The sequence below is a fragment of the Dunckerocampus dactyliophorus genome, chromosome 10 (genome assembly GCF_027744805.1).
Source record: "Dunckerocampus dactyliophorus isolate RoL2022-P2 chromosome 10, RoL_Ddac_1.1, whole genome shotgun sequence".
Taxonomy (NCBI): Eukaryota; Metazoa; Chordata; class Actinopteri; order Syngnathiformes; family Syngnathidae; genus Dunckerocampus; species Dunckerocampus dactyliophorus.
This window is the reverse complement of record NC_072828.1, coordinates 11,026,274-11,048,304: the sequence shown is the minus strand read 5'-3', so window position 1 is coordinate 11,048,304 and position 22,031 is coordinate 11,026,274. Positions and strand designations below refer to the sequence as shown.

General features: G+C 42.4%; 3 protein-coding genes across 13 annotated transcripts in view; 2 read left to right on the top strand and 1 right to left on the bottom strand.

Annotated features, from left to right (window-relative positions):
* chst14 (carbohydrate (N-acetylgalactosamine 4-0) sulfotransferase 14) overlaps positions 1 to 2,648 on the top strand; it is a 5,303-nt gene extending 2,655 nt beyond the window's left edge. Inside the window, exon 2 of the mRNA XM_054789293.1 lies at positions 234 to 2,648. Within this exon, the coding sequence (XP_054645268.1) occupies positions 234 to 1,061 (828 nt within the window). The 3' untranslated portion in view covers positions 1,062 to 2,648. The remainder of the gene's footprint in view (positions 1 to 233) is intronic.
* LOC129188568 (centrosomal protein of 135 kDa-like) lies at positions 206 to 9,885 on the bottom strand. Its single transcript, XM_054789291.1, has 14 exons — positions 9,812 to 9,885; positions 6,113 to 6,251; positions 5,963 to 6,032; positions 5,762 to 5,890; positions 5,483 to 5,689; positions 5,336 to 5,401; positions 5,167 to 5,241; positions 4,751 to 4,908; positions 4,135 to 4,294; positions 3,941 to 4,054; positions 3,627 to 3,869; positions 3,398 to 3,561; positions 1,838 to 1,948; positions 206 to 1,686 (listed from the first exon to the last, which is right to left on the bottom strand). The coding sequence occupies exons 2-14, from the start codon at positions 6,241 to 6,243 to the stop codon at positions 1,665 to 1,667; spliced, it is 1,650 nt and encodes a 549-aa protein (XP_054645266.1). The 5' UTR covers positions 6,244 to 6,251; positions 9,812 to 9,885; the 3' UTR covers positions 206 to 1,664.
* On the top strand, positions 5,590 to 22,031 carry LOC129188564 (centrosomal protein of 135 kDa-like). Of its 11 annotated transcripts, none has more exons than XM_054789277.1 (44): positions 5,590 to 5,680; positions 7,010 to 7,098; positions 7,222 to 7,349; positions 7,421 to 7,611; positions 7,683 to 7,850; positions 7,974 to 8,067; positions 8,156 to 8,240; positions 8,324 to 8,530; positions 8,618 to 8,659; positions 8,750 to 8,827; positions 9,068 to 9,218; positions 9,306 to 9,529; positions 9,613 to 9,741; positions 9,824 to 9,919; positions 9,987 to 10,106; positions 10,274 to 10,411; positions 10,621 to 10,746; positions 10,825 to 10,950; positions 11,029 to 11,166; positions 11,247 to 11,384; positions 11,467 to 11,592; positions 11,671 to 11,808; positions 11,893 to 12,030; positions 12,108 to 12,245; positions 14,340 to 14,468; positions 14,563 to 14,700; positions 14,847 to 14,978; positions 15,056 to 15,193; positions 15,300 to 15,437; positions 15,519 to 15,647; positions 15,735 to 15,872; positions 15,988 to 16,113; positions 16,194 to 16,325; positions 16,575 to 16,652; positions 18,439 to 18,596; positions 18,689 to 18,801; positions 18,876 to 19,030; positions 19,259 to 19,420; positions 19,509 to 19,619; positions 19,682 to 19,867; positions 19,932 to 20,141; positions 20,215 to 20,417; positions 21,041 to 21,121; positions 21,208 to 22,031. In XM_054789277.1, the coding sequence occupies exons 3-44, from the start codon at positions 7,237 to 7,239 to the stop codon at positions 21,329 to 21,331; spliced, it is 5,685 nt and encodes a 1,894-aa protein (XP_054645252.1). In that variant the 5' UTR covers positions 5,590 to 5,680; positions 7,010 to 7,098; positions 7,222 to 7,236; the 3' UTR covers positions 21,332 to 22,031. The 11 variants fall into 11 exon arrangements, 10 of the variants coding, with proteins under 10 accessions (XP_054645252.1, XP_054645257.1, XP_054645256.1 ...); XR_008572666.1 differs by lacking the exons at positions 5,590 to 5,680; positions 21,208 to 22,031 and adding exons at positions 6,652 to 6,729; positions 20,714 to 20,792 and having other exon boundaries at positions 20,992 to 21,076; XM_054789282.1 differs by lacking the exon at positions 5,590 to 5,680 and adding an exon at positions 6,652 to 6,729 and having other exon boundaries at positions 9,990 to 10,106; positions 10,277 to 10,411.

Genomic DNA, 22,031 nt, shown 5'->3' with positions numbered 1-22,031 from the left:
AGTTTCACAAACCATTGTAACCTACCACTCATTAAGTACGTAACTGTACTGTATAAGGTAACATAAATATTTTAAAATCCCTTTGTGCAGGAACTGTTCCCGCTTGACAACAAAATATTAAGTTTGGGAAAGGCTTGCACTTCTTGTCACCTTCATGTTTACTTTGGCGCAATGCACAACTCCTCACCTGAAATTTGTCCATAATTTCCCGTTTCCTTTGCCATCCCATTCAGATCCTCCAGGAGATCAGGAACCGCACCATCAGGACCATGTGCAACCAGAAGAACATGCCCCACAATGTGTGGTCCTTGCCACTCCTGCAGAGGAAGACCTTGCTGCAGCACGTGCTGGTGAACGACGAGTACCGCTTCCTCTACTGCTACGTCCCCAAGGTGGCCTGCTCCAACTGGAAAAAAGTCCTCAAGGTCCTGAGCGGGGCGCTGGAGAGCGTGGACGTCAGTGTGAAGATGGACCACAAGAACGACCTGCTTTTTTTGTCGTCCATGAAACCAGAGGAGATCCGCTACCGCCTCAAGCACTACTTCAAGTTCATGTTTGTGCGTGAGCCCATGGAACGCCTGCTGTCCGCCTACAGGAACAAGTTCGGAGAGATCGAGTCCTACCAGAAAAAGTACGGCGTTGAGATCATCAAACGCTACAGGAAGGGCCGCAATAATAACTCGCTGATAACCGGAGATGATGTCACCTTCGCAGAGTTTGTCCGTTACTTGCTGGATGAGGACGTGGAGCGCATGAACGAGCACTGGATGCCCATGTACAACCTGTGCCAGCCTTGCGCCCTCCCCTACGACTTCATCGGCTCCTACGAACACCTGGAAAGTGATGCAGAGTTTGTGCTCCAACGAATTGGGGCTCCCTCGCACGTGCGCTTTCCAGAGAGGCAGTCATGGTACAAGCCCGTCACCTCAGAGACACTACACTATTACCTGTGCAGCCTGCCACAGAAGCTGCTGAGGGAACTCCTTCCAAAGTACATTCTAGACTTCTCCCTCTTCACTTATCCCCTCCCCAACACAACTACTGAGCATTGCCGGCATTAAAAAAAGGCACTGTAGCAGTGTTTGTTTAACAAAACAAACAAAAAAAAAGAGAGACTAAGTTGTACTATATTTTTTTACTTCACGGGGACTGGACTGGGGATGCCCCGTGACTGTGGACTGGTTTAAAACATGCTTGTGGATTATTTTCAACTCATCTTAAGTTACAGACCGTTTTAATACACCCGATGCAGCTTTGCTTCGCTGGTTACCATGCCAGAAGCCTGGCTCTTTAGCGCCACCCAGATGATTCAGTTCACATTCCAATTGAGGGTATGATGTGCCATCTTTGCCACATCATTAGAAACATTTCAGTAGAGGCAGGGGGACCTTAAAAACAAAGTAATGGGGAATTGTTTTTCAACGGGAGTGAGGCTTAGTTCCTTGCTCAATGCCACTTTGTGCTCTAAGCTTGTCCCAAATTCCAAGGTGTCCAAAGCCATGTCTTAATAGACAGAGCTACTGCCACCCTTATCAGTAAACCTAATATAATCATTTAGTGGGCTACTGTTAGGATGTGTCGACAGTTACTTATTAAGATTCAGCAAGAGCTCCATGCTCCTCAACATGATGGAAGACCTTATATGCGGATGCCTTCATTTGAGATCAATCCTGGAAGGTCACACGTCTGGAAAACAAAAAGACAAGATATATTAGGTTTGGTGTGATTTGAAAACTAAAGAAATCCCTTAGATGAGTCATCTCTCAGGTTCACCACAACAATCCTATCACCACATCTCATATCAGAATGCGCTCAAGGCATTAGTCATGTGACTCACTGCTCGGGGCGTTCTGCTGTAGTTCTCGTTTTCAGGCTGTTCGTCTCGGTCTGATGCTGACAGACCCGACCCTGAAGGTGGGACACCTGCCTCCTGTGGCCGCAGTCGCCACTGACAAGATACAAAACAATATTTTAATTTTAAGTGAGCCTTACATTCACGTTCATGGTTTTATCATTTTCCAGGGCGGCCTGGGCGTAGGGTGGGCTGTTAATTGGAAGCAGGCTGAGCAGGAAAAAAAAGATTAGAGTATCACTGAAAAGGTTTTTGAATTCAGGAGTTCAATTCAGACACCCGTTAAAGGATCAGGAAGTTTTTGTGGTTCATTTGCTGATTAGAGTGTGAACCACCAGTTGACAATATTCAACTTTTTGACAATTTTTCAAATGTTATGACACAGTTGATTGTGGTTTTATTAGCCGTAAGCTATAATCATCAAAATTATTAAGAAATAAAAATATACACTCTTGAAATATTTTACTGTGTGTGTAGGGAATCTATAGAATACAAGACTTTCACTTTTTGAATTGAACTACTGAAATAAATTCATTTATTATTATAATTTATATCTTTTAATTTATTGAGCTGCATAACAACTTCATTTTTAATAATGATTTGGAGTTCATGAGAAAGGGGAAAAGAAAACACAGCTGTCTTTGACCGTCATTTTTTTTTTAAACAGCCTGTATGCAACTCGCTCCGTATTTTTTTAAACCAACAAATACTTGTATAACACCACCGCACTATATGTTATCAAAAGTTGTTTAAAAGAACAGATTGTACAAAAAAGTCCATATTTTTCACAATTAAAAATTTATCTGCATAAGAATTTGTCTATTTATGTTCGGCCTGTATAAAATAACTGGCGTTCATGTGCTGTCACACACGGCTCTTGGTATTCACGTACATGTACATGGTGTGGACACACACACACATACAAAAGTCTCAGAGAGATTATCACCAATTTGCAGTCATGTTGTTACAATAGACTATACAGTACATTCCATGATAGCTAATGTTAGTAGCTAAACTTTGTCAAATTGCTATCATTAGCTTACAACAAAGTAGTGCACATGCATGTGTTACATCGGCCTTGCTTATGTACTCAAAGCAGGAAGAGGTGGGATGCAATGCCTTCAGCACATTTGAATGTTCGCTGTTCACTATGCAGCTGGAGGAACCCATTGCACAACAAAGCAGCAACAGAACCAATGTTGTAATAGTGGTAAGGTGCAAATTGCTCATTAATACCAGTGATGATTTCATTGGAAACATTAGTACGGCAAGTGTAACACGCATGAGTTTCACGCCAACAGCTGAATAACGCAATCGATATTTTAAAGTGCACGCAGAGGTAGATAAAGCTGCTGGATGCTGACCACTCATGATACGTCAAATGCAAACGTGTGGAGCTGATAAAAACTACATCAAGAGGTTGCCTACTGTCACAGCTGTTGAGACCAATGTTTTTTTTACTATAGGAGACTCTGGAGTTTATTGAATAAAGATGGTAATTGGAGTATTTACTACAAAACCAGCAACCATGTGAGGCTGTCTTACGTCATATTGTCAGCCGGAATGAACCCGTCTTGAAGGAATCTTAGCTTTGACTCCCTCATGCTGGCGCTTTGAAGAGTGGTGGAGAGCAACGTCAACTTTTCTGTTTCCAGTTGCTTTCTTAACTGCTCTGCCTCTGACTGGACATCTTCCAGTTGGTCCTTCACCTGGTAAAAACATAGCTCACGATACATGATGGCTCCACAAAGAGCCAAGTGACAGCAGGACTTACCAGCTGAAGCTCCATGCTCTTGGACGTGATTTGACATGCGGCGAGTTCGCTGTTCGAGTTCAGTTTGGCGTTGAGCTTCCTGGCAGAGGCCAGTTCAGAACGAAGAGCGGCCGGCTGAGTTTTGTGCAGCTCCAGGCCGATGGAGCTGAAGAGGTCCTCGTTCTGCTGCAGCTTCTGATCTCGTTCTTGTACGTCAGAATGGGCTTTTCGTAAGTGCTCCAGCAGGTTTAGATTCTCCTGCTCCTGGGGGCAACACATCACAATGACATCCAGGCACAGTGGATTTATCTTATGTGTGCTGCTTTTTGTCTTGCCTTTGTCTTCAACAGGCTCTCAATCTCGGACAATGTAGTGATGTAAGAGCTTACTTTGAGTTTAAGTTCATTACGCTCATATAATACATCCTCCATCCAAACATGTTGTGCAGCCTAGACATGACAAAGCTTAAGTTACGACAAAAATAAACATGTCAAAAAAAAAAATGCAGATTTCCATCTATTGTTATTACTTGCTTCTGTCTGGTCAGGTCATCTTGCAACATACTGTCTTTTGTGACAATGCATTCTTTGTTTTGTGTGAGTCCTGCCACATTCTCCTCAGAGTCATCCAGCTGTTTTGGCAGGCTGGCCAGCTTCGACTCGTGGCTGTTTGGAGCCCCCTGCAGCTCACTGCAACACAACGCATCGCACCATAGGGAGCAGCTGAGATTTGCTCGGATTTGAAAAAAAATTTTAACATAGAAAAAAATAGAAATAATCTTTTCCAGGTTCTAACTGAAGCATGATTTTAACAGTCCGAGCACACAGGCAAGTTAACCACAAGTTACCATGTAAAACAACCAAGCACTCTACCTTGTGATGACACTGGAGTCTTTCTATTTCATGGAAGTTTGCCTACATGCAGAGTTTATCCTTTAATGCTTGCCGACGTCATGCAATTCTCATTCTCGACCACAGTTTCAATTCTTTAGTCTAACTATACAACATCTACAGTATAATTGCATGCAATGATGTCAAATTCTGGCTGCAAGTGTCTCTAGTATAATGTTCACAAAGACACCTGCATGAGACTGCCTCCTTTGTTCTAGTTAGTCTTGTAGGTTTTTTGTTTGAATTACAACAAACCTAAATGAGTGAGCTGCAATCTGCTGCTTTGCTGCCGGCGTCTCCTCTGCATTCTGAAGCTGTGCAGCAGAGTGAATATCCATCTGCGTTTCCGCATCCCGCTTGCTGTCTCTTAGCATTGAAAGCTGTGAACGCAGGTCTAGTCTCTCCTTCTCCAGCTTCAACACCGAACATGCAAAGACAGTGGAATTGTAAGTATTGTGCAATAGATGTAGACGTGTGGATGCTTACAAACGGAGCTGAAAATGTCAATCAAAAGTGTTCTTCAATAACAAAATGTTCACAGAAGGAAGTGAGAGGCCAACATTCCTACAGCAGAGACACAAACTGCAACGATTACAAAGAAAACATGATGACCAACACAACAAACTCAAGGTCTAAATTGTCAGGATTGTTAAAACACTCATCAGACTTACACTCTGAACAGCCTTTTCCAGGTCAACAATGCGATCCAATCCGATGAAACCACTTGAGCTCATCTCTGGAGGTTCCTGAGGTTCCAAAAACACAAGAGTTGGAACAACTGTATCACCGTTTTGTATACAATTAATAGATATTTAATGGATATTATATAAAGCAACTTACAGCTCTTATTCTTATAAGGTTGTCTTCCAAGTCTTTAATGACCTCCTGCTGATCAAGAATGACTTCCTGTGGAGAGGGGAACAAAAATCATTTTAGCTTGTAATTTCCATTTTCATTTTATGTTTTCCCGTGCTCCCGTATTCTCACTTTGGAAGTGTACAACTTCCTGTAAGCGATACCCAATCCTCGCTTCTTGTCCATCTGGGTCTGCTTCACCATGTTGTTCTTGTGCGCCACTTCTCGACACAGTTCAAAGTTCTTCAAGGAGAGGTCGGCCACTTCGTCTGAGAACTTCTGCTGCAGTTCCGCCAGCTTCTGCTCTAACATCTTGTTGCTCTCTTGAAGGTACTCAATCTGTGTTACATAAGACGACTTTTAGCGCGCGCACACACACAGAATGTGTTCTGCATTGAGTGACATGCTGACCTGAAGGTTAAGATAGGCGATCACTTTTTTATTGGTGTTGTTCTGAGCTTCTAAAGAGACGACATCGCGGTGTCGCTCTGCATGAAGTGCATGATTCAGACTCTCTATCTCTTTGTCCCTCTCGGCCACCTGAAAGAAATGTTGGTAAAACTCAATGACAACATCCCCTACAAATATGCCAACCATGTGCTGTTGCCTTACTTGGGCGAGTAAGACTTTTATACATCCATGGGCCTTTTCTAGGTCAGATTTGATCTTGAGGACTTGGTGACTTGGTGACAAATGATAGGCAATAAATTCATGCACATGCAATTAACATATGTAAGCATTAAGCACTTAAATACAACAAACCTTCCATCTGCTACATACAGCCCATCAGGCCAGGATGCGGGATGAGCGAATTTAGGTGGTGAAGGATGAAGAGGAGGAGGTATGGCTTCATTGGCCTGCATTCTCTGACATCTGAAAAGAACTCTGGGCATTTTCCCCACTGAAAGAAAACAAGTCTTTTTATTTGACTTCACCTTACACTACACTTGTATTTGTCAAATACATAAAGTTAAAATTGTGTAACACGTTTGTATAGGTCCAAATACAAATAGAGGTTTTGCACAGCACTTGAGAACTTGATTTAGAACAATGATTTATGTCCTTGCCTCGGGTGACATGGTCCTTCTCTCTCCTTCACAAGGTGGAGCTCCTTGACTAGCTGAGCACCATCTGTCCTGTTTGGTCGCTCACAATTTTGTTCCTCAGCTTTCTTCCCCGTTGACAGTTTTGCATTGCACAGGCTCTCGTGCGGAGGAGGAGATCATTGAAATGAAGTGATTAGCACAGCAGATGCATTGCATGCTGGCATGTTGTCGATCATGTTTCACCCGAGATGGCTTCTCGACTAACGGCAAGGATTAAATTCCAAGAGGATGTGCAGACCTTTCCCTCAAGTTTCCCAAAAAGTGCTCGATTACGTAAATACGCTGCACACGTTTAGTTCGCAACGCTGAAGCACAGTTGTTACCCCAACCAATTTCTCTTTAACTGCCAGCCTTGTGTGACATCATCAACTAGCTTACATGAGCTACAGGTTGTAACGTATTGCTGTCTTGCAGGTGGTATAAATATACATATATTTATGTGTGTATATAAATACAGTGATGCTATTTCCGCTGTTTCTAACTTTGTTAAGAAGGTACGTTGGTATTCCACCCCGAGGTGTCATTACCATTAAGAGTGTATTTTTTTTTTTAGATTAAAATGAACGACGTTGCAAGTCACATGATCAGCGCTTTGAACAGTTGCTGCAGAGCGTCACAAAGACCAACCTTCAAAATAATATGGTAACCCGGCCTGTTTTACATAAAAAAAAAAACTTTCTGTAAAGTCATATTGCCTGAAATGTAATAACAGCTGTTTTTTTTCGTGAAGTTTATTGACCGTCTTAATCGTTCTTCGCACCTTAGTGACAGATGTGAGCCATGGACAGCAGAACTGAGATGAAAATGTGCAAACTAAGGAATCATCTGGACATGCTAGGCTACACTGACCATCTAGGAGCTGAGTCGCTGCCACTTGTTGAGAAACTTTTCAGGTGTGACCATCTCGCCCTCACCACCAACTCTGTGCGAGTAGATCCCTGCTGACTTTTCTTCTGTGTTGCAGTGATCTGGTCCACACCACTGAAAGACTGCGCCAAGCCAAGCGATTAGCAGGCAAGTCTGAAAAAGAAATCCAAAACTGTGATGTCCTTTCGGACCCGTACAGAAAAGATAATGCTCAGGTGGCCCAGGAGAACCATCAGCTTCACCTGGAGCTTGTGAGGGTGAAAGAGGAGAAGGACCATGAGACTAGAGGTAAGATGAACAAGACTTGAGCATCATCATCAAGCCATGAAGCCCCCATACAACCCCATCTCTTGTTTCAGAGATGAAAATGTGCATCACAAAGCTGGAAGATGAGCTGTCTTTCCTGGAGTCTCTGAACAACCAGTATGCGCACCAGGTTCGCTGCTTGGAGAAGGACAGCAAAGAGAAAGCTAAACGCCTCCGTCACCTGCAGAAGAAGAATTGCAGTGCAGCGGTGCATGCCAGAGGTAGGCCTTGGATCACAGTGTGAGCAATGTGTTTCACTCAGGCTCAACTATTAATGACTGAAAATAAGACGACTTTGTAAGAAATATACAGTATGGATCTTGACCTGTTCCTGTGTGTCATAGAGGAAAAAAAGCTCAGCGTTCCCTCTTTTCCGCCATCTCCACATTCCCAGTCTGATGATGCGTATGGAGCCGACCTTTGGCAGGCAGAGGGAAGGTTTGCTGTGGATTTGACCTTCTTGTTGCTAGATGATTGCAGATGTGTGCGTTTACATGAACTCTTCAAACATCCTAATGATTTCTAGGATTCTTGAGGTGCATTACGAAGTGAGAAAATTAAAAGAGGAGCTAGGAAATGCTCAGGGTCAAGTACAACTCTTAAACAACCATGTAAGTAACCTACAAACATACTATATGTGACTATCATGGAGAACACTTGTTTTTCTAAGTCTCTTTGAGTGTTGGCTCCCTAGATCGAGGACATGCAAGTGACCAACAAGCAACTAAAGAGGAAGTTGGAGGGACTGCAGCAGAAGTCCTCCACCAAAGTGGCCGACCTCGCCTCAAAGAACCGTGAGCTGTGTGGGGAGCTCATGCACATACTCCACCTCGCCAGGCAGATGGAAATCGATAAGAAGCAAAAGCTGAAAACAGCTGACATGAAATTTCAAGACATGAATGTGAGAAAGTGGGAAGGCCTAGAAGAAGACATACTGTTTAAAGCAAGAACTAAATCACTAGTTACGGTTTGTTTCTCCCTCCCACAGGAAGTCATTAAAGATTTGAAGGGTCAACTCCAAAAAAGTGTGGTGAGGGACAACACGGTTTTCCTTTTCATTCTAACTCTCAAGAGCGTAAGAGTGAATCCTGTACATACAATGATTCCAACTGTTCTACAGGTTGACCAAACGTACGCTCCCGCAGATGGCCAGGAACAGGAAAAAAGGACTGCCGACCATCAGAATGGCATAAACAGCGTAAGCTTTTAAAATGACTTTATGGATTTGAACGTGCAATAATACATTACCTTGATGTCTGCCTGATTATGTACTCAGTGCTTGTGCAGCCAGGAGGAGACTTGGGGCAGGCCTTGGATATGCTGAAGGGACTATGTCTCACAGCTGGCCTGGAAAAGCCTTGGTGTCCTCCTGGTGGAACTAGAGTTGTCCCATTTTTCTTGTTGCTTTGATTTTAACGATTGGGGATTTGTGTCTCAGGAAGCTTCAGAATGGGAGTTTATAAAATCTCATCTTGGAGACCAGCTGGTGGAGCTAAGAGAACAGAATGAGAAATTGGAGGGAATGGTGGATTTCCTTGAGGCTGAGAAAAGCAGACTGCAGGACAAAGTGGAGAAGATGATGTCCGTCGGTAAGCTGAAGTTTGTCGATTCATATCTACAGTGCAGTCCTGGTTCCTCCTGTGTATGTTGGTGATCAGTGAGTTGCTGTTCTGCAGAAAGAGTCTTGGTGCTGGAGTTGGAGGGCATGCGAACTAGATATGGCATTTGCGGATGGCAGCGCTCTCCATCACGTCTGGATGCCTTTGTCAAGAGTCTGGAGGAGGAGAGGGATCACTATCGGCAGGAGGCTGAACACTATAAAATAGTTAGAGTGCCCAGCAGCCCCAGTCACAGTCACAGTCCAGGCAAGCAGAGGAGTCCTAAGTACCAGGTAATCAAGGTAAGATAAGACTTAAAAAGGAAAGAAACTTTCTTTGTCAAAAGGACCTGTTGGCCGACACTTCCTGATTTCCTAATTTGTAGCCACAGCATGACTATGAAAGCTCCAATCAGTCTGCTGAAATATTGAACCTGAAAGTTACGCTCAGACTGGTCGAACAGAAACTCCAGCAGGTGACAGCTGAAAAGCACTCTCTGATGGAAGAACTGAAGGTTTGTGCCAGAACACTCCGGATTTCAACATTTTTTTGTTAATTTCATTGTCAATGCTTTATTTCCTCACCTGTAACAAAAGCACTTGCAGCAGACCCACCACAGCTCAAACACACCTCCTGACAACTTGACACTGGCAGAAAAGCTCAGAATGGCTGGCAAAAAGATGGAGTTTGAGGTTCGTACTGATGGACTGCTTATCTTTACAGATATGAACACTACAGTAATTATTTCCTAATCCGTAGCAGTTGCAGCCCCACCAACCTTCAAATACATCCACTAAAATCTCGAACCAGAAAGAGGAACTTCCAGGAAACATCCAGGGGGTGACGGAAGAAAAAGAAGCAGAGATGGAGGAATACAAGGTTAGTAGCAATGGCTCTCCTAAATGTCCATACAGTCTACCGTTCTTTGCTCTTATCTTTCTCCATATGGTACACAAAAATGCATTATTCTGAGAAATGGTGTGTTAAGTGGCATAAATGCATGAGTGCTAATGTTTTCGCCCATGACTGTTTTCCAACAAGAGCAGCAGCAGCAGCAGCAGCATGAGCAGCACACCACAAATACATCTTCTGAAATCCTGAACCTGAATGAAGAGCTTAGGAAGACAGAAGGAAAAATCCAGCTGGTGACAGCTGAAAAAGACTTACTGATGGGTGAAATGCAGGTTGGTATAGTAGTAATGTCGATTCAGCATTCATGGCCCAGTAAATTCACAGATTTATGGTAAAAAAAAAAAAAAAAAAGAAAATAGGCCATTGTTTTGGTTTGATTCCCTGTCAGGGTTGCAGCCAGCATCCAACATATATAATAATAATGTAGGATTTGCTGCGTAACAATTTGGATTTTTTCAAGCGTGGATTTCCTAAATTGTAGCAAATGCAGCTGCATTGTGAGCAACGCACCTCGGAAATAGTGACCCTAAAAGAGGAGCTTAGACTGGCAGGAGAAAATATCCAGCAGGTGACGGCTGAAAAAGACTCACTGATGGAGGAATTTCAGGTTAGCACAGCAGGACTTTTGATGTACTTTTGTTTTCTACACATCTGTGTGTAACTTTGCGTCTTTTGTGAATGGTAGCAAAAGCAGCTGCAGTGTGAGGCCCACACCTCAGAAATAGTGAACCTCAAGGAGGAACTCAAACTGGCAGAAGACAAAATTCAGCAGACGATGAATGAAAAAGATGCCCAAAAGAAAACATTCAAGGTTGTTACTGAATCACTTCCTGTCTTACACATTTGTGCATTATTATTTATTTTAGCTAATACATTTCTTCTTCTGTAGAAAATGCAGTGGCAGCATGCACACAAAACCTCAAATACATTTGATGAAATAATGGACCTGAATCAGCAACTCCATCAGGCAGAAGAAAAAACCCGCCAAGCAACGACTGAAAAAGAGTCATTGATGGAGAAATTGAAGGTTGGTACTGGAGGACTTCTTGTTTTGTCATCATGATGGATATTTTACAAATTGAAGCGTACCAATACTACATTTCTTAGCAAATGGAGCAGCAGCATCAACAGGACATCTTAAGTACATCTGCTGAAATCTTAAAACTAAAGGAAGAGCTCAAATTGTCAGAAGGAAAAACAGAGCAGGTGGCAGCTGAAAAAGACTCACTGATGGAGGAATTTCAGGTTAGCACAGCAGGACTTCTGATGTACCTTTATTGTTTTCTACACATCTGTGCGTAACTTTGGATCTTTTTTTGAACGCTAGCAAAAGCAACTGCAGTGTGAGGCCCACACCTCAGAAATAGTGAACCTCAAGGAGGAACTCAAACTTGCAGAAGACAAAATTCAGCAGACGATGAATGAAAAAGATGCCCAAAAGAAAACATTCAAGGTTGTTACTGAATCACTTTCTGTATTACACATTTGTGCATTATTATTTATTTTAGCTAATACATTTCTGCATCTGTAGAAAATGCAGTGGCAGCATGCACACAAAACCTCAAATACATTTGATGAAATAATGGACCTGAATCAGCAACTCCATCAGGCAGAAGAAAAAACCCGCCAAGCAACGACTGAAAAAGAGTCATTGATGGAGAAATTGAAGGTTGGTACTGGAGGACTTCTTGTTTTGTCAGCATGATGGATATTTTACAAATATATTAAAGTGTACCAATACTACATTTCTTAGCAAATGGAGCAGCAGCATCAACAGGACATCTTAAGTACATCTGCTGAAATCTTAAAACTAAAGGAAGAGCTCAAATTGTCAGAAGGAAAAACAGAGCAGGTGGCAGCTGAAAAAGAAGCACTGATGGAGAAGTTGAAGGTTAGACCCGGAGGACTTGTATGCCTGATGATGTATGTTACATGTATAATGCATTTGTCACCACTGCATTTTTATAGCAAAATCAGCGGCAGCACAAAGAGCACAACTCAAATACAGCTGCAGAAATCTTAAAACTGAGGAAGAAGCTCAACCTGGCAGAAGATAAGGTCCAGCAGGTGGCTTCAGAAAAAGACACACAGATGGATGATCTTAAGGTGAGTTCTGGTGGACTTCCTGTGTTGTTACACATGTACACGTACTCAACAAAAATATAAATACAACACTTGTTTTTGCTCTGCTTTTCATGAGCTGAACTCAACCATCTAAAACGTTTTCTATGTACACAAAAGGCCTATTTTAAATATTGTTTACAAATCTGTCATCTAAATCAAATATGTTAGTGAGCATTCATAATTCATCCACCTGATGATTAGACAGCATGATTATTGCATGGGTGTGCCTTAGGTTGGCCACAATAAACTGCAAAATATGCAGTTTAACTATTTACTGTGAAGTGGACGAAGTATGAACGCTCACTAACATATTTGATTTGTAAACAATATTTGCGAGAGGTAGGCCTTTTCTGCACATAGAAACCGTTTTAGATCTTTGAGTTCAGCTCATGAAGAATGGGAGTAAAAACAAAAGTGTTTATTTTTTGTTGAGTACAGTCGGCCTTCGTTTATCGCGGTTAATTGTTTCCAGACCCGGCAGCGATAAGTGAATTTCTGCCAAGTAGGATTAAATTTTAATAAACTGAATATTTTCGTAGTTAGAGCAGGGAAAACCTTTTTATGTTTTTTTTTTTTTTTTTACCATTATTAGAGCTCTGTAGACATAAAGTAGCACCTCTATAGTCACCTTTACACTCCTATTATGCCTTTGTTTACACCAGTGGTTACCAAACTTTTTACAGTCTCGTACACCTTCAGAGGTTTGAGCTGAAGCCAGGTACCCCTATCCTGCACACTTAAACTGGTGTGAAAAAGTGCTTGTCTCCTTCCTGATTTATTTTTTTTTGCATGTTTGTCATACTTGTGTTTATATGATATGTTTCAGATCATCAAACAAATTAAAATATTAGTCAATGACAAACACAACTGAACACAAAATGCAGTTTTTAGGGAGAAAAAAAAAATCCAACCCTACATGGCCCTGTGTGGAAAAGTGATTACCCCCTAAACCTAATAACCGGTTGGGACACCTTTAGCAGCAACAACTGCAATCAAGCGTTTGTGATAACTTGCAATGAGTCTCTTACAGCGCTGTGGAGGAATTTTGGCCCACTCATCTTTGCAGAATTGTTGTCATTTAGCCACATTGGAGGGTTTTACAGCATGAACCGCCTTTTTAAGGTCATGCCACAGCATCTCAATAGGATTCAGGTCAGGACTATGACTAGGCCACTCCAAAGTCTTCATTTTGTTTTTGTTCAGCCATTTAGAGGTGGACTTGCTGGGGTGTTTTGGATCATTGTCCTGCTACAGAATCCAAGTTTGGTAGACAGCAGAATTCATGGTTCCATTTATCACAGCAAGTCCTGAAGCAGCAAAACAGCCCCAGACCATCACGCTACCACCACCATATCTTACTCTTGGTATGATGTTCTTTTTCTGAAATGCGGTTGTAATACGCCAGTTGTAATGGGACACAAACACCTTCCAAAAAGTCCAACTTTTCTCTCGTCAGACCACAGAGTATTTTACCAAAGGTCTTTTTGTGATCATCGAGATGTTTTCTGGCAAAATTGAGACGAGCCTTAATGTTTTTTTTTGTTCAGTAGTGGTTTTGGAACGCTGCCATGCAGGCCATTTTTGTCCAGCGTCTTTCTTATGGAGTCATGAACACTGACCTTAACTGAGGCAAGTGAGGCCTGCAGTTCTCCTGGGAAGGTTCACCACTGTTCAGTGTTTTCAACATTTGTGGATAATGGCTCTCGCTGTGGTTAGCTGGAGTTCCAAAGCTTTACAAATGGCTTTATAACCTTTTCTACCTGAACTCAGGTGTGATAAACCAGGTAAGTTACGTTTTAACTTGTTGGACAAACACTTTTTCACACAGGGCAATGTCGGTTAGAATTTTTCTTCTCCCATAATAATAAAAAGTCTCATTTAAAAACTACATTTTGCGTTCAGTTGTGTTTTTATTGGCTAATATTTACATTTGTTGGATAATCTGAAACATTTAAGCGTGACAAACATGCAACAAAATATAAAAAAAAGAAATCGGGTAGGGGACAAACACTTTTTCACACCACTGTAGAGAGCAACAACTGTATATATGAATATGCAACATTTCCTAATCCATAGCAAATGCAACTGGAGCATGAGGAACAGAAGTCTGCTGAAATTTCAAACTTGGAAGAGGAGCTGAAACTGGCAGAAAAAAAAATTCTGCAGGTGACGGATGAAAAAGAGACGCTGATAGAGGAAACTGAGGTTGGTAACCGATGACACATCACTGCATTTTTCTTATGGCTCTTATGGAACAAATAGAACAGATATAAAGTTGCCAAATGACACAAATCCACAGCAAATACAGATGGAACAGGAGCAGTCTAAATTAAATGCATCTGAGGAAATGTTCAACTTGAGACAAGAGCTCAAACAGGCAGCACAAAAAATCCAGCAGGTGACTGCTGAAAAAGACTCGCTGATGGAAAAACTGAAGGTAAGGCCCACAGGACTTCTTGTGTTGTTGGTAATGCAGTGGTTCAGATAGCTGATATTATTTGTAGCTGGTGTGGGAACCTCCTTTATTGGCGAACAAATTCTGAACTTGTCAACATTACATGGACTCCTTAATCTTATCAAAAGCATCCGCAGCATAAGCAAGATGCTTCAACAACATCTGAGGAAATCTCCAAGCTGAAAGAGGTGCTCAGACAGGCAGAAGACACAATCCAGCAGGTGATGAGTGAAAAAGAAGCACAAATGAAAGATTTTAAGGTTAGTAGCGGTTCACGTCCTGTGATGTGGTTACACATCTGTGCCTTCATAACACGCTATCGTTTCCTCATCCATAGAAATTGCAGATGCAGAATGAAAGCCACAAATCCACAACACTTGCTGAAATTTTAAATTTGAAGGCGACGCTCAGGCTGGCTGAAGAAAAAGTTCAGCAGGTGACAGCGGAAAAGGACTCACTGATGCAGGAATTGAAAGTTGGTACCAGAATATTCCATGTGTTGTGCATCTATGCTTTATAATGGATATTTGAGAGATATACTTGTAGTCCAACCTGTTGATAAAACATTTACTACACTTCAGAAAATGCAGCAGCAGAAAGAACAGGAAATCTCAAATACATCTAGTGAAATCTTGAAACTGAAGAAGAAAGTCAACCTGGCAGAGGAGAAAGTCCAAGAGGTGGCTTCAGAAAAAGACACACAGATGGAGGAATTGAAGGTTAGCACTGGAGGACTTCCTGTGTTGTTACGCTTATTGGCTCATTACATATGTCAATACACTACATTTCCTAATTCACAGCAAATACAACTGGAGCTTGAGGAACAGAGGTCTGCTGAAATAGCAGGCTTGGAGGTGGAGCTGAAACTGGCAGAAAGAAAAATCCAGCAGGTGACGGACGAAAAAGAGACGCTGATGGAAGAAGCTGAGGTTGGTAACTGGTGCCGCATCTGTGCATTTTTTCTTGTGGCTCTTAGGACTGACATAAATGTGTCAAAGTTGCGTCGTTATCCGCAGCAAGTACAAGTGGAACAGGAGCAGTCCAAGTTAAACACATCTGATAAAATCTTGAACCTGATAGAGCAGCTCAGCCTGGCAAAAGAAAAAATCCGTCAGATGACAGCTGAAAAAAATTCACTGATGGACGAACTGAAGGTTAGTAAGCACAGGACCTCTTGTGTTGTTGCGCCAAATTCCACTGGAATCCGTTCACTGCATCATTTTTACAGCTTTGAATAAATGAATCTATACAATATTTCCAAATTCACAGCAAAAGCAGTTGCAAAACGCCCGTCACAACTCAACTACATCTGCTGAAATCTCAAACCTGAGTGAGAAGCTCAGAATGGCTGAAGAAAGAATCCAGCACTTAACAAGTGAAAATGAAAAGGTTAAGGTCAGCACTGCTAACGAACAGTACCAAACCCACCCTGTGTTTGCATACTCTCATTTAATTTTCTTATGTTTCAACAAAAGCAGCCACAGCGAGCTGACCAAAACTCAACTACATCTGCCAAAGTTTTGACTCTTAAAGAGAAGCTCAGAGTTGCAGAAGAACAAACCCAGCAGGCGACAGCAGAAAAAGACTCACTGATGGAGGAATTACCGGTGAGCATTACCCTGATATTTGCACTTTGTTATAATAACTGGAGATAGTTACTGTATCCGGCTGCTTCCTGGTTCACAGAGGAGACAAATGGTGCTATTGTGATTATTGTATGGATTTATATTTTTGATGATGTGCGAGCCACACCCTGATTTATACGCTCCTACATAAGATAGAATCTGCTTTAAAAACTACAGTGGCACTTTTGTCAAGTGGTTTTATAACTTGGAAAACATTCAAATGTTTATCAGGTTGGCCTGCCCTCTGCTCTCTCGGGCGTATGTGGAAAGGAGCAGAGGATACCTGACCTGCAGCATGTCATCAAGAGGGTAAGCATGACAGGAGCTCAGTGTGACATTTGTCAACAATGCCACCTTTCCTAAAATGTAACATGGGATTGAGTTATGTACAGTCAAACCTGTCTTAGCGGCCACTTTTATAGAACGGCCACTGAAAAATCCCCCGCAGCAAATTTACGTGTTATAGACCTTGTGTATAGCAGTCACCTGTCTAATGCGGCCACCCATTTTGTCTCCCTTGGTCAATATCTGACTGCATATAGCGGCCAAATTGCCGACTCAAGTAGAAGCTTCATGCACGAAAAAGTTTCGTATTTCAATCAATGAAGCCGTCGTGTGTAGACTTTAATTACTGAGTCCTAGCTCAGTCACAATCATTCACAAGATCCACACAAACTGTCAGTTGTTCCACATAAAAAAGCCGTCTTCTTTTGAGCTTGCTATTTCCTGGTCAAACATGTAACTTTAAGAGCATTTGCACCAAAACATTACCGCAAATAAGGCTGGGAACAGGACGTGCTCCCAGTGACGCTACAATACAATACAATACAATACAATACTGCCTGCACGCTAAAACATGCTAGCATATGTTTTTAAAAAGCAGCGGGAGCAAAACTGAGTTCGGTTGTACTTAATTGAAGTATTTTAGAATGTACTCACGATATTTTTGATCAATCCTCATCCACAAATCCATCAAAGTCCTCATCTTCTGTATTCGACACAAAAAAAAGCCGTCTTTGCCGTTCGCTTAACTTGTCAGTGTTATTCAGCTCCGAACCGTAGTAAGGGCGACCTGACTCCAGCAAAGAAGGAAACTTCTCCTGTTGCTTCTGCCAACTTTATTTATTGAATGCGGCCACCAGAGCGCAGCTCAGAACACACACACATCTCTCAGCATCGTCTCTCCTTCCTGCTTGCCCACAAGGCAAAGGTTAAACAAGCCCCACTACATAGCTGTCCAGGCAATGCCTGTAACAAGTGACACCGTTTATTTCCTGGTGTGCACTGGTCAATACTGTAATGCCGCTTGTTGTGGGGAAGGAGAGACTCACGTCGCCGATGCACTTTAATGGCTTTATTAACAGCGGAGAACACTGCAGGACTTTACATCCACGCCAACATAAACACACTTCCCAACTCTCTCCAAACTCACAGCTAGCACTGAGCTTAGCTCTCCTGCTCGGGACGCCCACTGTCACTTCCCGTCTCTTTCCTGATGAACTAAAGCTGTAATGACACTCTGCTGTATAAAAAGTAAAATATTAAAAACAAGCGTAAGACATTACTAGCACAGCTTTGTTCTGAGGGTCGTGGATAATAACAAGCCTAGTAGTGCTGTACAACTTTTATCCGCAGTCCCACAGTGCCCTCTACTGGTCAACATTCAAACTGGACGCCAACCTGTCTATAGAGGCCACCTGCCTATAGCGGCCACTTTTGCAGTCTCCCTCTAGTGGCCGCTATAGACAAGTTTGACTGTACGTGTTTGTGCTCCTTTCTAGTACAGTCAGACTCCATATGTGATGCAAATCAACTAGCTTTAAACATTAAAAGTTGTGCTTTGTGAGTATTTGCTCATGTGCTGGGTACCAGCTCCATTGCTGTGTTTACTGTCGAGTCAGACTCAGTCATCTTCACCCAAGACTTGGCTCACGTTGTTCAAAACAGGAAAGGGTGTTTGTCTGCTGGTGTTAGCGTCTCCTGTCTCCTCCCTCATAGAGTCCACTGTCCAAAGGTCTTGTATGAGTTTGTCAGTGTGATCCCAGTTCAGCTTGTTGTTTATCCATTGACTTGCGTTGTGTGATTGGACGTGAAGCTGGAGCAGGAGAACCTGGAGTTGCGTTCACAGTTTTCTGCACTAAAAGACAGCAAGCAGGATGTGGAGCAGCAGATGGATGTTGAGGGTCCTGCGCTGGTTCAGGATGCAGAGGAAGTGGCGGCACAGCAGAGGAGAACAGCAGCCGCTGGTCTTGGGTATTGATAAGACACAAAAATCAAATGGCGTTCCAGTATGGTATTCATTTCATTTGTTGATGTTTGCTTTCTGTACGTCATCCTGTCTAAAGGCTACAGCAGGAGATTCGGCACTCGTTTCTGGACCTCCAAGAAATGCTTTCTGTAAGGACCCACGAGTTGCATGCTGCTCATGGACAAATGGAAAAACTGGAGGACATAATCGGTAACGACTGGACTTTTTCAAGTCAGTGGACTCTTACATTTTTGCTTGATATTTGCTGTGTGTACATATGCCAGGGGCACTAAGACAGCAGGCTTACCTGTACAAGCAGGAAGCAGAAGTTCTACAAATCTCTTTCTCTGCACTCTGCATGAAGAAAGACGCTCTGCAGGAGGAGGTGGCGCAAAAGACCAAGAGGCTGGTTGTTCTCCAGCAGGAGCTCGCATTGAAGGTTGTCCATATCCTCCCGTACTGTTGTTTTTCATGCCATCTGGACACTTAGATGCACTTAGAGCACACCATCTTTTGTCATGAAAAGATCCTTGAGATGTCATGCAGAATTCCACAATAATGAAGACGCCTCTGATGTGAGTATCTCCAAGACACTAACAGTTGAAGGCAGTTCCCAAGATGACTCTGTTAATCTGATGTTTTGTGGCTGTTGTTACTTTGCAGTCAGCTGCAGGGGGAACTAAAGGGCTGTGAGAGGGAGCTCACCACTCAGAGGACGTTGGAGGTTTACCAGGAGGCGTTGGCACGACTCAAAAGAGACAACGACCTGATAATCCGAGAATACAAGAGACTGCAAGACGACGTGACCGCAGTGACCATGGAGAAGCAAGTAAATAAAAGTGCTGGTTGTAGAGACATACTCTTGTTTTCCACACTCAACACAGAGGTCTGTTGTGTGTGTGAACCATCTTGTCTAGGCTGCACATGTGGAGATGGAAGGCGCTTTACACGAGAGGAATGAGCTGCAACATAGAGTCTATTCTTACTTGAATACCGTGTCCAAATTTGAGAACCTCTTGAAAACAAAGGTAAGTGAGGATTGATGCACACAGGAGCTGTAGTGGAATCTCTTACATTTTGGTTGATTCAGGAGCAGGAGAATCTCGGCCTGCTGGAGCGCTTCCACACGGCTCAGTCTGACATGCAAGAACGTGAGCAGAGGCTGCAGCAGGTCGAGGTCCTCAACAGCTCAATCCGCCAGGAGCTCCTTTCTTCTGAAACGGAGCGCAGGCACCTCCACGAAGTCATCAGCCACAAGGAGCGAGAGATCCAGCAGGTGAGGTGTATGGCAATCCAAGGTGCTGGCATGGAATCAAGTGTACATGTCTCTGCCTTTCTAGTATATGCAGGGCTTGGAGGCTTATGAGACACAGATGCCCGCGCTCATTCAAGGAATGTCCCGACTTGAGGAGGAGCTACGCATCGTTCAGGAGGAGAAAGCTGCTCTTCTCGCTGATCTTGCCTCTGTCAGGGAGCTGTGTGTCAAACTGGATTCGGACAAGGAAGTCACTGCCCGCCAGCTTTTATACAAGAACATGGAGGTTGAGAGGGTGAGGCCTGCTGTCATTTCTCTTGTTTTTTTTGCAGATTTTCTCATGTGCCCTTCCACTGCATGCTCTCCAGGCCACGACGAGACAGGACGATGCTCTGACAGAGGCGGCGCTATTGAAAGAGCATCTGGCGAGTGAAAAGATGACTATCCAGAACCTGGAGATAGTGCTTGCCACCACTCGGAAAGAGATGTTCCAAGCCCACCAGACAGCCAGAGAAAAAGAATCTGAACTGAAGGCCCTACGTGACAGACTCACCCAGGCCGACAAGAAGATGTAAGGCATTCTTTGCAACCTTGATGATACAATGGGAAATGATAAGATAATGTAACAATGAAGTAATATAATTGTGAAGGTTTTTCCTCAGTCATAATAAATAATAATCACATAATTAGTATAATAAATTGGAAAAATCATAGTTTAAATAAACATAACTGAACTTAGTTGTAATAATAGGCGAGTACTGAGCAATGAGTGTCGTAGTGATTAGACATAGCATTTTGTGCACAGTGGTTCAAAACTCTTCCTCCTTGTATTTTGCAAACATCAACTGTCTGTATTGTTTCTTGAAGTCACTCATCTTCCTGCATTGTTTGAGTTCCTTACTCAATTCGTTCCATGATTTGATTCATCCACTGAAGTGCTGACGCAGTTAAGTGTTTTAAGTTTAGTTCTTCCCTGAGATATTTCGCCTCTCTTGTTGAAAAGTATTGTATGACATTTAATTTTAGCTGTTTGAACATTTACTAGATTAGCAAATGGTAATATTTGTGATTTTAGAAATAGAGGATTTGTATGTTCTCTATATGCGGTATGGATTATGGATTATCCCAACTCATCTTTTTTGCAGTACATTTAGCGAATTGGGGACCTTTAAATTGGTTTTCACTGTGTCACAGCGGCGAGCATGTGAGGGAAATTTCCAATCTCCGCGGTCAAGTCTCTCAGCTGCAAACAAAGATGGAGGCTCAGCTTCAGCGGTGAGCCCTCTTTTTTAAATTTGATCCCACAGTCAGTTTGTTTTCTTTTGAACGTCGTGATGTCACTGTGTCTCTCTTGATGGCAGTGAACACGCCTCTGAGGAGATACCCTCGCAAGAGTTGTCATTCAGGCCTCCGAGGACCTCATCACCAGTCAACCCCATGACCACGCCTCATCTGCGGCCCCCTAACGTCTCCTCTATTAACTAATCAGCAAAAGATGACTTAAAAGACACACTAACAGGATATCCTGCCATTAATGTCCATCAGTGATGCTGCTATATTAGATTGTGATACCGTTAAATTATCATTCACTCACAATGAAACAGATGTTACTGCTGATTCCTGTAACGAGGACTTTTAAATTACAAACTACTGCTGATAAATTGTAGTATCGAGATAACATTTTCAGGATTGTAGGAAGCCAACTTTTAGCATACCTTAACATAACAGCTGTAGCTAACATTAATATTATATTGTACACGCTGCTTTTATAGGGTAAGGTACCATATTTGGATGCATATTTGAATTGTATGTTTTATCTGCACATTCTGCCTTCCAAATCAGCACAGATTATGCCAAATATTATAGCTAATGCAGAGCAAGAGAAACAAAAGATTGTTCACTTAATTCAGTGCCTGCATGGTTTATATGGTGCTAAATAATTAACAATTCATATGGGGGTTTTATAATTAACGTTTAATTTTAATGCTACCTTTTTATAGGATTATGTAATCATAAGTGTCAAATAGTGTGTGGTATCATGTACGAAATTCCTGAAGAATAATGTGCCATTTTTTTTTTTGTTACGCCTAGTTGAGTTTTTCCAGAGGTTTTCATATTAATAATTGTATTAAATTTTAAGTCCACTCACCTCATTTCAGGAATGGCAGCTGGATTCTTTGAGAAC